Consider the following 17,323-nt stretch of genomic DNA (forward strand, 5'->3'; position numbering starts at 1 on the left):
TTAGTTTTGGATCTTCACATGTGTAGTACGAATCTTGATGTTCAACAAGTTTGATCAGACCAAATAAGAAAAAACAAAAAACTATAAGGTATCAAGGTAAAAAGATAAACCTACCGTTGTACGAGAAAACAATAACATAATGCTATTTTTATCACTATAAAATGTGAAATTATGGCAACATATCTGGTTTGGTTTGGACCCAAGTGAAATCAAATTTGAACTAGATTTTCAGGTACGGTATCTGGTTCAAACCCGAGTATAAGGGTCTAGTATAAGAGAAACTATACCTGAATCTAATAATAACTACATGAACCAGACTCGGTAAAATAATATTTTGTCATTTTTACATTGAAAAATTGCCGGTCTTAATCGAAACTCGGGTTGGGCCCGAGTGTGGTATAAAATTTTACAAACAATACCTGGGTCTATGTATTAATCCGACCTTCGTGAACCGATCCAGTTTTCTTATTTGTCATCGTACCCGAACCTTATAGGGTCTAGTCAGGGTCGGCTCTGGGTAAACCAGACCCGTTGACACCCCTATTAATTAGCAATCCACGTAGACACATCAAATTACAATTTTATCCTCACCTCAAAAGATTAAGACGGGTCAGGTCAGAATGTGCTCTAATAGTATTCCACGAGAGCACTTGTGGATGCCGTTGAACTCAAGATGAACGACATCCAAAACCGGTATTAGTGTATTACCGTTGGAGGTGCCTCTGACCTATCCTCTATCAAAGATTGAGGAAGAGCCGTTCGGGTGGTCTGCCAAATCACTGTGAGAAAGTGATTGGATATCCTCACCGTTCATGGAAGTGATCAATGGTCACCATGACTGCTGATGATGATATCAATATTAACTTTTTGGTAAGCCCCACAACTTGCACGAGAACCGTGAGATTGAAGCAATGGATGGTCAAGATGTCAGCTACTTTCTTAAAGTGATTTGACAGTTCATCTGATCTGCTCTAACATTGACGCATACGCTTACATTGTTTCATATAATTTCAACTATTGTGAAGGGCAGTATTAGTCATTTAGTCTGCATGAAAAGGACTCCCGTCATCGTCGGGTTTGTTTCCCTTCCCTCCCTCGTTCCTGAGAAATCAATTTCCCTCCCTCTTTCTCCCTCCATTTCTCTGAAATTCCGTCGGATTTTGTAACCCGGCATGTCTCTGGTGGATTACGAATCGTCTTCGGAGGAGGAATCAGAGAAAGAAGAAGAAGTAGGAGATGGAGAGAAAGGATGCGGAGGACAAGGGACGAACCCTAGCTCTTTTCCCTCTCACTTGAACCAGTACGTCATCCCTTCATCTTCTTCTCGCAATCGACATCTTTTGATTCTCGCGTCTGATGGTGGAATTTCGGAAATTACGTCTCTCGGCGATTCTGCTCTCGGGCGCTGATCAGATTGCGGGAACGCCGCGCTTTCTCAGGCGCTGCGGATTTCCCCCCTTATGCGAATCCAAGGCCTTTTTGGCGTCTGGTTCGTTGTTTGATTGCCGTGACGATGGAATTTAGGTCGTTACAAAGGAAAGTGATGGCGTTTTCTGCTGTCCGCATCGCTTTCGCTCGAAAACCCTAATTTCGTCTGATTCTTTCTCTGTAGTCTGTGCTACTCAATGGAATCTTTGAGTTTCCTATAGCGATTAGTTTGTTGATTTTGGGGGATTTCCCCTATGGAAAATACTCACTTAGCAATCTGTTTAGCGTTTTCTTTCGTTAGTTTTTGTAGAAGACTCTGCAGAGAACTAGTCATGGAATTGGTTGTTGCTGGTTGCAATTTAGGTTTTGGTTTCTGTGGGTCGGTGATGACAAACTGGGTTCTTCCAACTTCTCGAGGAAATTTGCACGAGAATTGAACGCCTTTGCTTTTCGATAGGCTCTTTTATTTTGTGCGTGTGTGTTTTTTTTACTGCGTTAATTATGTGTTGAATCAGTTCACTTCTATATTAGGTTTGGAGATTTTATAGTGAATTGTGCTTTTTTGCTTGCTTTGTGGGTGGAGGACTGAATTATTGAATTTTGGTTTTATATTTTCAGCAACCTGGTAGCCTCATCATATGAGCACCGAGATGAGTCACTGAATGCATCTACGCAAACAATTCAGAAGCTTCCTGATGTCTCTCTGCTTCTTGATTCACCTTCTTTTACGCCAGATCAAATGAATGGAAGTGATCATTCCTCTAGGGTTGCAGCTGCTATGGCTGCCCGTTCACTGAAGAAGCGAGAGTCAAATAGTTCGGTTCCTTCGAATCCACAAAGAAAAATTCCTAGGGGGAACTTGCCTCCTCAGAGAATTCAGCCAGACACTCTTGGCGGTCTTCTTGTGCCCCCACAAGTTAGTGGAAGGTTCGATATAAGTTGTTTGTTCTTCATGTTACGGTTCTGCGAGGCCATGTTAGCCATGCTTTTATGCTTTGCCTATCAATTCATGTCTTTTTATCCTGGAATCACTGATATTACTGATGCGTGTGTACTCTATGGAAGGTGGTTATTTTCATCTATGTGATTCACTTGGGACATTCAGATATATTTATAGTGTCTATGGGGTTTCTTGTGATTCTTTTGCTGCATACTTTTTGTGCTTTCTTGACTATCATTCTTTTCTTGTATTGTACTTGCTAATGGTACTTTGCTTGCTCAGCTATTAGTTGCCTCCTTTTAATTGGCACAAATAGAGCTTGAATTGGTATTTATTTCTGTTATCTTTTTCTTTCTGTTTCATTGTTTTATTAGGTAAGAGATATTTGAAGAGAGGACTAGGGTGATGAGAGGAGGTATCAAGGGAAATATATGGATATAAAATGTAGAAATAGTTGTTTACAAGCAATATAGGCATAAAAAAGGATTGGTCCAGTATGTAATAACTGATTGAAGGGTTTCTATATATGTAAGATATTAGTTTATACATGTATATGTATGTACGCAAAAAAAAAAGGTTTATATGTATATGTGAAACTGCCAAGAACCCTGAATGTACCAAAATAGAGAGGATGGAAAGAGGAACAAGTTAGGGTTTTTCAAGGAATCCTGACCTCCATAACCAATTGCTTGGTTACAAAATACTTCTTTCATTAATGAGAACTCTTTACAATGCTAGTATTTATAGGATTGATCAATCCCTTACCCCAACTGGACTTGGATCCTTATTGGAATTTAATCTATCTAGAATTCTGGATTCAACTTGATCTAACCCAAACAGTTTATAGACTCAAATAGAATCAAACGATCTATACTCATTCCAAGACCTAAACCAACTGGGACTTACAAACCCAAATTAATGCCAAACCCTTACTGTGAGTGCATGTTATCATTTCACCATGCTTCCATACACGCCTGTGATCTACCAATTTTTTTATGAGCCTCTAGATGATGCCTATCACCTAAGGGAGCCAACACCTAGATGCTGCCTAATGCTTTTGGCTGTTAAGGTTACAATAAGTTACACTTACATTTCATTCACGATGCTAATGGTATGTATGTCATTGATTTTAATAATTTATTGTATTTTCTTTGCTTTTCTTGTTCTTTTGTTCTTGATTAGGCTGAGTAGTCCTGCCTACACCCTGATTAGTCTTTTCAAGGGTCTACCACCTATGTGCCAACTAGCGCTTATAAATATGGAAGGGGACCACCCAACCAAAGGAAGGTCTAAAATCTAAACAATGATGATCGGATGACATTTCTTATCTAATGATTGAGTTTTTCATTGATCAGACTCTATATATTGGATTTTAAGCGCTAAAAATTAATGGCCCACAATATTTTTTAAGTGCATCTCGAGCGATTTATTTATGTTCTAAAAAGCATGTCTAATCTTTATGTAAAGCATATTTCTTACTAAATAAATTATAAAGAAAAAATATGTAAGATCTGATTGATGAAACCCTCAAACATTTGAGAAGGAGAGCTGTCCTATCATCATTGGTTGTACATTTTGAACCTTCCTTGGGTTGGACGATCCCCTTTCCCAAGAGAGAGAATTCAGCCTTGGGATGCATGCCCTACAGTTTCTTCAATAAAGAAAGGAAAATAGGAAAGTAACGAGGAAGTTAGAGAGATAGTGAATTAGGATCCTCTTCCTTTGGGATGTTCTTCCACAAACCGAAACACCTGGCTTCCCCAAAAGCCATTTAATCCATATAATCTCTTATTCTATACAGTAACTTGAGTCATGACCCTTTACTCAGCCTTTGTTGTTGATAATGTGTCTTGCTGTTGCTTTTTGCTTTTCCATGATATTAGAGAACTTCCAATAAAAACACAAAATCCTGTGTGGGAGAGTCGATCGCGTGTAAATCCTCTAAAGTCGACATCACAAAAGACTCTAAGATCTAAGGTTGAGGATGGCGAGAAAAACACCCAAAAATGCATGGTATCCCTCACATACTATGTTACATGGACACTTTTCCTAGGTTAAAGTGTCGGTGTCGAACACTTCCCGACACTGACACCAACACCTACACTCCTGGACATAGCATTGACACGTCATTTCTAAAATCAGGAGTATCCAAAATTTTGGACACGCGTGTCGAGTGTTTGAGACCTTAAAATGTGTTTGGATACGTCGTGTCCAATGAGTGTCCATACGAGTGTCTTGTTTCCTGCATATGGACATGGGTGTCCAACTTTGTGGTCACTTCCATGTTAAATAAGGAAGTGTTGAGTATATGTTTTTTTGCTCTATGTTTTACCTTAGAAGTGTAGTGGTTGATTAGTCTTGATGATATGTTTTTGTACTTACAATCTTACATGTTTATATTATATCATTGAAATTTGTGTAAATCATCAAGGATCAGATTACAAATGAGAAAGGAATGTGCATTTTATATTTTATTGTTTTATTTGCATAATTCCTTAAATGTCTCTTTTTTCTCTCATATATATAGAGTCATGTCCAAGTGTTTGGTTTTTTAAGACTTGATTGTCTGACACTTCTTCCCATGTCCGACATTGACACCAGCGTCAGTGTCCAAGTAACATAACTCACATATATGATAATCTATGTCATAGGGACTCGACAAAAGGGTCGTCGCACCCGTGTCGATGCAATGCTGGTGCGGGTGCTGCACTCGGTGTGGCAAACCCGTCAGAGAGAGAGAGAGAGGGCTAGGGTCGTCCTCCTTCTTATGCTCCTCGTTTTCTTTCTTCATACCCACAAACACAGAGAGACGGTGGGGCTGGGTCCTCCCTGGCTCCTCCTCCATCTTCTTCGTCTTCTCCTCGTTCTCTTTCGTGGAGAGAGAGAGAGAGAGAGAGAGAGAGAGAGAGAGAGAGAGAGAGAGAGAGAGAGAGAGAGAGAGAGAGAGAGGTGGTGATGACTTATAAAAGGGGATGGGGTTACAAGATACCCTTTCCCTTTTATAACAAAAAGGTAACCAAAACCTTGAGGTGCGCTTCGCCTCAGGTACTGAGGCGTACGCCTCTCACAACATGAGACTCTCAAGTATCCGTGGTAAACGAGCCTTGGAAAGCTGAAACCCCGATAATACGTATTCGACTGCATCAGAACGACCTTTGTTTAATGATCAGATTTGGAAAGCTGAAACCCCATCTGCAAATAATCAGATTTCTTTTTTTATATTTACCTTAGGCGCATCACTGCAACGCCTCAGTACCTTGAGCGTGCGCTTCGCGTCTGAGGCGTACGCCTCTCACAACACTGGGCCTAATCACTTCTAGTATGAAGAACTAAGCATCTCAAAGAGCCGTAGCATGGTATTGAGGCCGTCCATAGCCTAGTGCACGCATCACAAGTAGGTTTTGGGTTGTAGGTCTTGAGCAAGAGTATAGGTCTGATCTTCACTCATGAAAGCGAGCGGAAAGGCATGAGTGCAAACTGACATTGTGTGGCAGCTGACCTCTTGCGATAGTTTTGAGCATAAAAGTAATATATAATAGTAATTTGACAATGTTTGAATAGCATACTATAATGAAAATTAACGTAAGAATAAATTCATGCATAATTGTAAATATCTATCATCATAATTCATATACGTGGCATCAATCTTGTGCAACTAAAACCCCGAAAAGAAGAAAGGTGACCCTAGTTATGTTTGATCTGGGCCTGTATTGGCTTGCCCTAACGCATGCAGGTAGGCTTTTAAGTCGGCCCAAGACTCCACTAACAATGGTTCGTATATGTATTTTTGGACTTCACGAGGTACTTTACTTCTCCGAGGTAATTATTGACATCAGTGTTATAAAAACACATTTCTTTATTTATTTGTATTTTTAGATATTTTTTATAATTTTTTAAAAGTTTTCAATTTTTTTTTTGAGGCTTACGCTTTACGCCTCGAGGCTTACGCCTCACCTTGGTTTTTGGTGGAGCGCCTCGCTACGCCTCAACGCTTTTCACAACACTGAATTGATCCAATTATATGTATATGTCTCACCTATTAGGATATATTCTCAAAAGTAAATCAGATCTAGGTTCAATATGGGGATTATCTTACATCTTATTCAACCGAGTCCAACCCATTTACTATATCCAACTTGAGTGCTATGGATTAAATTCCTGCTTCTCCCTGTGTCACATATAAATTCAATAAATTTCCATGTCTCAGGTCATATGCAAATTGAATAAAGATACGTGAACCAGGTTCTGATCCAGATGGGGATCCTCCTTGTCTGATCCAATAAGAGCATTGGTTCATGCCTGGCTTTGTTGCATCAAATTTGGTCCGATACCAGTCAAGATCCAACCAGGTGAAGCCCTGGGACGTACTCCTATGCCAAATTATTTCTTACAGACATGCCCAACATGGTCAATTGGCTCAATCATTTTAGGTCCATTCTGGACTAATCCATCTTCGGTGCAGCTTCATAGGGATGCAAACTATTCAGATCTGATTGGATCCGAAATAGCCAAAAATTGCAAAACTTTCATCCTGGATCCAACTCATTTGCATCCCCACTGCATCAGTTGTCCATGTCTTCCTTATGCATTTCCAGTGGACGGATACTAATCGGATTTAGATTCTGGTTTGGATGTGAGAATCTAAATCCAAATCTGACCCATTAGGCTATTGGATTTGGAATGTTTTAATGAATCTGACTGAATGATAACCAGTCTGTTTGATATCCAAATCAAACCCAATCCAATTGACATCCCCACACGGCTACACCACCAGTGCTCTCACCAACCATTCAATGATTCAACATTCAACCATGGAAAGAACAAAAAACAAATCTTCAAAATTATTGAAAGAAAAACCTTGAAAAAATCACCACAAGTTTTTTTATTATTTCAAAACAAAATAAAAAATCAAACAATCAATCCCCCACCATTCTTGCATCATCATACCAATGAAAATAACTAAATTTTTTTGTATATAAGTCCTATTGCCAGACACTGACATGGGGAAGGGTAGCTCGTAACTGGGTATGTTTTGAGTCTTTTGACTTGAGTAAGATTCAGACCTGGGTCTGCCTTGACTCAGCCTGATTCAGACTTGGCTCAAAGGAAACCCAAGTTTGAATCAATCTAAGTCTGCTTTGAGTCTTTTGAAAGTATATATATATATATATACCCTCCTGCAGCCCGCACCCAAGTTTTTTTAAAGTGCCGCACCTGCACCTATATGACATAGATGATCCTAAGGATAGGATTAAGATGAACCGATTTGGTAGAGGTCATGAACAAGGATTTAGAAAAGGATAGCATTAAGATGATCTTTGAATATGGGGAAACCTAAAAAGGATTTAGATGTTTTGATTTAGAAAATGACAAACTTTATATCTCAAGGAATGTTTAGTTTTTGGAGAATGAAAGTTTTTTTTTTAAAATGTGCCTAAGAAGAACTCTGAGTATTCCTTTTTATTCAAGATATTACCTCAAAATAGTAATGAGATTTTATTTGCGAATGTTTGTAATAAAGAGCCACAACCCAATCTCCAAGATGGTGAGAATATTGAATTAGAAGAACCCAAGGTAATTCAATATAGAAGATGTGCAAATGATAGACAACCTAGTGCTTTAGAAAATTATACCAACTTAGAAACCCAACGGCTCTATGCGTCGACAGATGGAGTTAGAATACCAGATCAGACCTTTAGACCCCGTGATAGATTTGTTTCATATAATCTTTTTCTCCACAACATAGAGCTTGTCTAGCTAACATTGTCTTACTTTGAACCTGCCACATATAATCAAGCAAAAAAATATCTTAAATGGAATTAGGAGCACTTGAAAAATCTAAGACTTGAGAAATATTTGATTTGCCTAAAGGTAAGAAAACGATAGGTTGCATATGGGTTTATAAAGTTAAAACTAAGAGTGATGAAACCCTAGAAAGAAACAAGGCCAAGTTAGTTGCCAAGGATTATGCATAAGAATACGAGATAAACAATGATGAAACTTTTGCACCTATAGTTAGGATGACTTCAGATAAGATCCTCATAGTTGTTGCTGCTGTTAAAGGTTGGGCTATCTACCAAATGGATGTAAAAAATGCTTTTGAATGAAGATTTAAAAGAAGTTTATAGGGATACACCTCCTGGATATGAAGCTCCTCATGTTATGGTGCTTCAATTTAGAAAGACTCTTTATGGTTTAAAACATGCACCTAAAGCCTTGTATGATCATTTTAGATCTCTTATGCTCAAACTTGGGTTTAAATCTTGCTATAATGATACTGCCATGTTTACTAAGAAATCTGATGTAGGGATTGTTATTCTCCTTCTTCATATTGATGAAATGATCATCACAGGTGAAGACAAACAAGGAGTAAAGTATATTAAATGTATTCTTAAAAAATATTTTAAAATGACTGATCTTGGATTTCTTAGATTTTTTCTTGGAATTGAGGTTGCTTATTCTCTTAGGAGATATTTACTTTCTCAAACCAAGTTTGCTAATGATATATTTGACAGGTCAAAAATTACTGACGAAAAAATGATGAATACCTTTGAAGTTATTAATGCCAAAATGAGGATTTGATGATGGGATACCTTTGGATGATCCTACTCCATATCGCCAAATGATTGACGCCTTAACTTATTTAACTATTTCTAGGCTTGATATTGCGCTTGCGGTTCATACTGCTAGCCAATTCCAACATTCTCCCACCACAGTTCACATGACTGCTATGATGATGATTGTTAGATATTTGCAAATCTCTACCTCTAGAGGTCTTTTGTTATCCTCCTCCTCTTCTCTTGAGCTGATTGCTTATTTTGACTCTGGAGAGAAGATTCAAATGATTCGGCCCTCAACTATTGGTTTTTGTGTATTTTTAAGTGATTTTTTGGTGTCGTGAAAATGCAAAAAAATAACAAAAGTTATCCATTGAAGTTGAGTACTGTGTAATGACTACTACAATATTAGAGATTGTTTGGATGCGAAGATTACTTGAAGATATGTGCATGCATATGCAATCACCCACAAGGTTATACTGTGACAATAAAAGTGCTATCTACGTACCCGCCAATCACACGTTTCATGAATGCACCAAACATATTGAAATGGATTGTCATTATGTTTGTGAAGAGTACATGAAAAAGACTATCATCTTGACTTATGTAGCATCGAAATTTTAGTTCGCCGACTTCTTTACGAAAGTTGTTCGACTTTTTTACGAAAGTTGTTCCTTTTTTCCGGTTTTATTTTTTGCTTGCCAAACTTTCGGTGATTGCACCGTAAATTTGAAGGAGAGTGTTAAAGTATGATATATATATATATCTTGATGTATTATATAAAACCCATTAGGGGTATTTTGGTTATTTCATCATATGTAATTAGGTGTGCCCATTAAGGGCACTTTAGGTTTTTTTTTTTTTGGTATATAATGTTCTTTAGCTAAAAGCTAAAGGACATTATAGTACTTATCCCATAGAGTTGTTGGGGTCCCAACGGCTCTATTTCTAGTCGCTCGGGATGGTTCCAAGGCCTTATGACTTATGAGGTGGTTGTTGTGTATATATAAGGGTTGAACCCCTTTATAAACTCTATGCTTGTTCTCAAGCACTCTCTCAATAGATTTTTTATATTTTTATGATTGTCTCCCTTGCTCATAAGTGGCATTGTGTTTGTAATTGTATCTTGACCCTTTAAGTGGTCTCCATTTGTTTATGTTGTACTTGCCCATAAGTGACACTTGTTTGTATTTGCCATATTTCATTACAAAAATTACACAAAAAACAACAAATACATCAAAACAAGGGTCAATATAACCCAACGTCAAGCATTGTTTCTTCATCTACGATGAATTGATACTGATAGTGAGCAAGAACTACTCATGAAACTCCTTGTGATAAGAGAATCTCAGTCATAACAGCCTCATGCTAACAATCAACATTCAAAGCTAGCAAATATCAAAATATTATGATCGACAACTCGATATAGTCGATACCCTCAAAACACTATCACCACCTGAAATAGTTGTCCAAACTGTAACTTCTATCACAACGTAACAAACACAACGCAACAGAACCAGCCTCCACTTTGCAGTTTCCAACACAAGATTGTTGAGTAAACTCCAAGAATTCCAATAAAGTCTACAACAAATGTTTACCCTTCAGAATAGGTGAACCAGTGCCGATAACAAGCAAGAACAATACCCAAAACACCTCACAATAAGGCAAACTGTGATGTAGCCAACCAAATTTACCGATTAACACTTGAGATTAACAGTATATTAGAGAACCACAACCAATATATCAGCCCAATAAGGTTGAAACCCTTGAAACTCAATTGCTGCCAGAAATAAGCACCCAAAACCTCAATGAAACTCAACAATAACAATCACAAACTGATGCCATATAGTCACAGATAGTAAAATTTCCCACTGATTTTATCACAAGCCGACAAGACCAAAACTCCAAAAATACTAGTATCACCTGTAATAGTACCCTCAAAAGCACATTAAAACTCACTCAAATCACTATAGAATGCACCCAAATGGCATCCAAATGCTTTCGTACTGAAAAACAACCAAAAAGCATCCAATCCAAAGCAGCAAAAGCTACCAATAAGGTTGGTATGAGCAGATTTCTCAATTCTGGCCCCAAGTCAACCTATTATTCTGAAAATATTAAAATTTTTGTAGAAAATCCAATATTGATCTACCAAACCCCCATGCCAAATAATGTAGATTCAGAACTTCAACTGGGAATGATGATGCCATCACCTCGAAAAATGAGCCCAGCTGCGAGAGAAGCGAAGAATGAACCCTCCGACACCCTTCTGCTACACTATGATGACCTCTCCCTAGTAGGGAGAAGGGCTTTGATACCATATCACATGAGAAAGAATAAGCATTAGGGAGAAGGCACAAAGCAAAGAAAACTTCATTAAGATACAAAATGAATGGTTACAACTTACAACAATATATGAGGGTATATTCCTCACTACAAGACAAAAATGGTTGATTCTATAGCCCTACAACTAATTAAGGCAAAAAATACAATAGTACCCCTGTAAATAATGACATGTACATAAGAAGGGATAGCACAGTGAATAGTAAAGCTCATATTACACATCTTAACAGAGTTTAGGAAACCTAGAGTTTTGCTAATTGCCTAATTCTAAAGTTCCTAGTCCTATCCTAACTCATTACAGTTCATTTGGGACGTCCTTATTTTATATAAACATTATATGTTGATGTACAAAATTATCCTTCACATAATGTTACAATACCCAATATACAATATTACACACAAATGACATAAATACCCCTCTATTACATTATATATCCTCTTCTAACACATACACACACGTGTGTGTGTGTGTGTGTGTGTGTGTGTGTGTGTGTGTGTCAGAGAGAGAGAGAGGGTAGCTGCCTACACCATCTTAGTGGCTACCACAGCCTACCACAAGCAAACAAAGGATTTCCTGATTGTTTCTCGCAAATCTGACCCTGCATATGCATTCAACATGGTCGATTTGTTAGGAAATGACACTTGGATCGTTTTTTGATAAAATATGTTTTTTAAGCTTTGGATATTTAGTAAAATTTTACACTGTCAAGTTTGAAACCTCATAAAAACCTACGCAGCATCGGAATCGGACGATGCAAGAGTCGATTCCTATAAAATCAAGTACGCAGAACACATCTATATGGGCAGATTTGAGAAAAACACAGAAAAGAACCCTTAAAAAACCCCGTAGGCTGCAGTAGGCACGGATTGGTGTAGGCATCTACCCTCTACTCTCCTATGTAGTCAAAAGCACTAGTCGGTAGACCCCTAAAAAGATTAGTCGAGGACTAGGCAGGGCCAGTCGGACTAGTCGGTACCCCAATTAAAATATAAAAAAGTATACAAAATATACATAAAAATATGTTTAATTCTTTTTACTAATAAAATGTTTTCATTACACAAGTACAACATTACACATGCTTTCACAAAATCTATTAATATACATGACCAGAATATACATATATATAATTGTACATACACACTCATATATATATATATGTATATATATATATATATATTCAATTATTCATAACATATTCAGTATAATCAACAAGATCTGCTTCCAGCCTTCCACAAAAGCACAATAACACATACATATATAAGTAACATATATACATAAAAAACAAAGCAACACACACATATAAAAACATAATCAATTAAAATTAATTGTGCATGCTTTCAATGTTTTACAGAAAAAATCCCAAAAGCAAACACACACACACACACACACACACACACACACACACACACACACACACACATATATATATATATATACATGATAAGTAAGCACATTTTCATCATTTTACATTACAAATCACACACGCACACACACACACACACACACACATATATATATATATATATACAAACAAATAACAGAATATATTTTGGGATATAATATCAACCTAATAAATCTTTGTCATCTTGTCCTTCTTGGGACAAATTGAAGGGAGGACAATATGTGAAAAGGATGCCTTAATTTTCTTTTTCCTTTGGGATGTAGTATCAACCTTATAAATTTGTGTCATCTTATGCTCTGAAAATTGGGACAAAATGAAGAGGGGGCAACCCATAACGGGGATGAGAGTCTTAGGTCAATATAGGATCTGTTAAGAAACTTGAGGAGGTGAAGATTAATTCCTTTGTTTATTTTAAGTAGATCCTATAGTGAAAGTGGAGGTTGCAGCACATTTGACAAGGTTAGTTGCCTGAAAGTTCCAACTACGTACTGTGATGAGGAACATATGGATGCTAATCCTTTTAACTGTGTTTATGCGTACTTTTGCTTAAGGATATCTTAGTGCTCTCTCTCGTGAGACAACAGTTTGTGCAAGTCACCATGTGATGGGACGTTGCAAGTTTGAACCCCACTGGTATGGGTGGTTGAATACCTGACTGGTTGTATGGCCACCGATAGGGCTTTTCTATTGGAAAGGAGGGGGGCCTTAATCCCAGCTTGATTATCAAAAAAAGAAAAACTTCTTTTTCTTGATGAGGAATTTCAACAATTTCATGGCTAAACGATGGTGTGACCGCTACTTCACATGCTCTTACGAATATGAAGGTACCAGTTATGTTGATGTTTGAAACACCAGCAGTCTTTTAGATATTCCAACTGTTTGGAATCTTGTTGCCACTATAAGCACCTTACTTTCATTTCTTAATCAAACAAATTAATTCCATGTTTTGTTTGTTGGATTGTTCAATATTTCATCTTTTGAATGCTCAAGCTTGTTATCTTGATTCGTGGAAATCTCTTTACAAAGATGAAAAGTACACATAAAATAGTATATTTTATCATGCTGCTTTAGTCCAGCGCCATTCTGAAGCTCTATTTTGCTTCTGAGCAGGAGTAATGTTGTAACTGAAGACGTGGACAAGCTATTTGTAAGGAGACGACGTGAGGAAAGTGGTGGTCATTCTAATCATTGAGATGTTTAGCTACCTGCTCACGTGAATGTATCATCCACTAACATTTTGATAAATCACAAAGTACAAGATTGTTCATGCTGAACATAGTGGGATTCCTTTAGCTTGGAAAATGTACACGTCAGAAAATGGTTATTTGTGTTTCACATAAGAGTAGTTTGATTTTAATAGGAAGTCTTCTGTTGTTTAAAAGTGCTCCAGATCCCTATTACAAGCTTACAATTATATCTTAAAATGCTCATTTCTGGCAACGGTTTGGGATGCGACTGTTTTGAAATTTGTCTCTAATGCCATGCCGTCCATATATTGAATTGATCAACATATCTGCACGAGGGTTAACACTAGAAGATGTCACTTTGGGTTACAAATCTGTATTGTACGCTTACAACTGGAAATGATTTGAGATGGAACTTTTTATTTGAAACTATCTTTAACTGCTCTTAACTTTTATAGAATAGGCTAACAAATTTTTATTGTTAACACTGGATGATTTTCACTTTTGGGAGGCAGGTCTCTTCAACGCTAAAGCTTTCAAGGGTAATCAATGGTATTGTTCTAATAATATCTGTTAAACTGAGGAATAAAGTCCATAGAAGGTTTTTAGTAAATTGGTCCCTGCCTTATAACCGATTTACAAAATAGTCTTGCCTTATGCCATTTTTGCAAATTGGTCCCTGCCTTTTCATTATCCCTTGCAAATCGGTCCTTGAGGTTAACAGTTAGCTTTCCCGAAGCCACTGAGCAAGAATCGGATCCAGATATATCAGGGAAGACCAAGAATACCTTACAAGAATCGGCTTCTGGACTTCAAACTTTGGAGAACAGTAAGTTGGAACATAATATCAAAATTACTCTACAAACTTTTTTTTTTTGAACCCCCTACCAGTTATACAACTATACCATTGGGTTTTGAACCTGCAACCTTCCAACACAAGGTGATGTGTGCAGCCCACGTCGGTTACTCGACTTCAAACTTTGAAACACAAATACTTGAACATAAAATCCAAAATTATCTTAACAGATTTTTCACTTTATACAACATGATAGTGAGAATATATTTAGAAAAAAATGTACTATATGACAAAAATGATGCATTTTTTGAAATGCTCAACAAATTTTGAAATCCGCCTAAAGTCAAAATTCACAATTTTTTTGTTATAAAAGGAACTTTTTACCCTTCATACAAGCAAATTTCCTTCAGATACGAGAACCTCCTCTTAAATATCCAAATATGAAAATTTTCTCCTATATATACGATTTTTCTCCCAAATATGTGCTTTTTTTTATCAAAATGAGAATATGCGAATTTTCTCTTAATTATATGCAAATTTACTTGTAAAAGCTTTAGTAACACTTTTGAAGCTTTACTATAGGTTTTAGCAGTGCTTTTGAAGAGCCATTAAAGGTTTTTTAACCTTTATCAGCACTTCAAAAGTGTCACTAAATATTTTTTTTACCTTTAACAACTCTTTTGCAAACATTAGACACGAGGTCCTTTTCCTAACATATCTTGACATTCACAATAATGAGTTGAAAAGGTCCTCAAAATGTGTGAATTGTTGGAGTGTGGAGCTTAATTTCTACCTTAATATAAATTCATAATTTTCATGAATCTAACTTCGCCGTATGTTTGGGGGGGGGGGGGTGTTGTAAGGGGGCAATGCCCCTTTCCTTGTAAGGTAAGCGTTGGGGATGTGAGCTCCCGAGGTGAGAAATTTTGGAAGGTATTTATTTTTAAAAGGTGAGCACATTTTGGGGACCATGATTGTGAATGTTCTTAAAATGTGCGATCCCTCTTTTAATAAAATCACATAAGGGGCACATGAAGGAGGACATTTGCAAATGTGTGAGAAAATTCACATGTTTAGGAGCAAATTCACATATTTTGAAGGAAATTTATATATTTGAACATTTGAGAGGAAGTTCACATATCAGGAGGAAATTCGCTTGTGCGAAAGGTAAAATTGTTTTTTTACAATAAAAAATTTGTGAATTTAGACATCGGGCAATTTCAAAAACTGTAAGGTATTTCAGAAAACATGTCATTTTTGTCATAGGGTATGGTCATTTTTTCAAAAAACAAACAAACAAACTTATATGACAATTACCATCTTTTTGTAGACACTAAATGGTGTGCTCCTCATCTTGTGATTGAGCTATGCATGCAATATTATCTAATAAGCTACAATTTAAAGAAGGCTACGAAAATCTTGTGGATTGAAATTTAGAAGTGTCACCCTACGCTGCACAAGCTTCACCATGTCATGACAATAAGATTGGATTTTCACTTAACCGTAAAGTATCAATAACTGGATCCAGTAAAGAAGCCTTAGGGTCGGACAGGACCCACGTCCGTGCCACCTAGCTAGATCGTGCCCGGTTCTAACAAATTTGCAGCCCTGCACACCAGCTAGGCTTTACTTGGTTGGTATACAATATGGTTGCTCAAGCAACCTAGCATGAAAATTTTGCATCTATTGTAGCAAAGAAAGTGAAGTAGGTATATTCTACGTAGAGTTACCGGGTGTAATAAGAGTGGAGCCAGAAGCACTTCTCTCTCTCTCTCTCTCAAATGACGATGAACCCATTCAGGATTAAGACACATTGAGCCCCACCCCCGTCAAGTGACCCGGTTTTCGGCGATGGTTCCTCTGTCATATGAAAAAAATGATCCAAGTAAAGGGTCCTATTCTACATCTCTAGACAGAACCTGCAAATTGCTCACGTATCTCATCTCATGTTCATCAAACTATCAAACGTGCAATTAGCAGCTTCATGGTTAGCCATAAACATAGGTAAAAGAACAGAAAAATGCAAAAAAGAACTACAGTGAGGAACTAAATCAGCAAGGCCGTGGTTAGCCATAAAGCTACCTAAAAGATGACGTTGGAAGACAAATCAGAAGTATCCATGTGAAGCCTATCTAGTGCTTCATGTGATTCTGTAACAAGTTGATGATTTCAACATGGTGTTTTTGCTTAGTTTAGGGTATAAAAAAGGAGAAAGCACAAAGAAAGAGCACTTTGCTTACACAATAGATAAAGGGGTGATGGTTGAGAACCTTCATACAAATCCATCTGCATAGGTGCTTTGTCACCAAGAATAGTTGACTCTCACCAGTCAAGAGAGAGAGAGAGAGAGAGAGAGAGAGAGAGAGAGAGAGAGAGAGAGAGAGTGCAATACCAACTTGTAGGTGAATTCCCAGCTGATCAAGTCTGCAAGTATCCAACTTATAGGTCATGCATCTTTCAATCTTAAAATGATGAGATGATTGTGATTAGGATGATGATGATGATAACAATGGTAAATAACAGTAATGTTGACAAGCTCAAGATAAGTGTTCTATTCTGTTAGATATGCCATTACGCTCTGACTAGTTATGGATCTGAGTTCTTACCAGCAACCTTTTTTAATCACAGAGAGAAATTGAGTGATAGATTTGCACTTTTACTCTTTTAGCACC

At 37.2% G+C, this 17,323-nt stretch overlaps 1 protein-coding gene across 1 annotated transcript; it reads left to right on the forward strand.

Moving 5' to 3' along the window:
• Positions 1-1,109: 1,109 nt before the first annotated feature.
• LOC149814225 (uncharacterized) lies at positions 1,110-14,034 on the forward strand. The gene is made up of 3 exons (XM_089988807.1): positions 1,110-1,300; positions 2,047-2,355; positions 13,782-14,034. Exons 1-3 carry the CDS (start codon positions 1,173-1,175, stop codon positions 13,861-13,863), a joined length of 519 nt encoding a protein of 172 aa, XP_089844933.1. The 5' UTR covers positions 1,110-1,172; the 3' UTR covers positions 13,864-14,034.
• The last annotated feature ends 3,289 nt before the right edge of the window (positions 14,035-17,323 follow it).

This window comes from Nuphar pumila, chromosome 15 (genome assembly GCF_984573655.1).
Source record: "Nuphar pumila chromosome 15, dmNupPumi1.hap1.1, whole genome shotgun sequence".
Classification (NCBI taxonomy): Eukaryota; Viridiplantae; Streptophyta; class Magnoliopsida; order Nymphaeales; family Nymphaeaceae; genus Nuphar; species Nuphar pumila.

What these genes read in the sequence shown, in the direction of transcription:
- LOC149814225 (XM_089988807.1), top strand. Translation starts at nt 1,173, where the DNA reads ATGTCTCTGGTGGATTACGAATCGTCTTCGGAGGAGGAATCAGAGAAA. An exon ending in TTTCCCTCTCACTTGAACCA is followed by an intron (nt 1,301 to 2,046) that starts GTACGTCATCCC and finishes TTATATTTTCAG; the next exon opens with CAACCTGGTAGCCTCATCAT. An exon ending in CCCCCACAAGTTAGTGGAAG is followed by an intron (nt 2,356 to 13,781) that starts GTTCGATATAAG and finishes GCTTCTGAGCAG; the next exon opens with GAGTAATGTTGTAACTGAAG.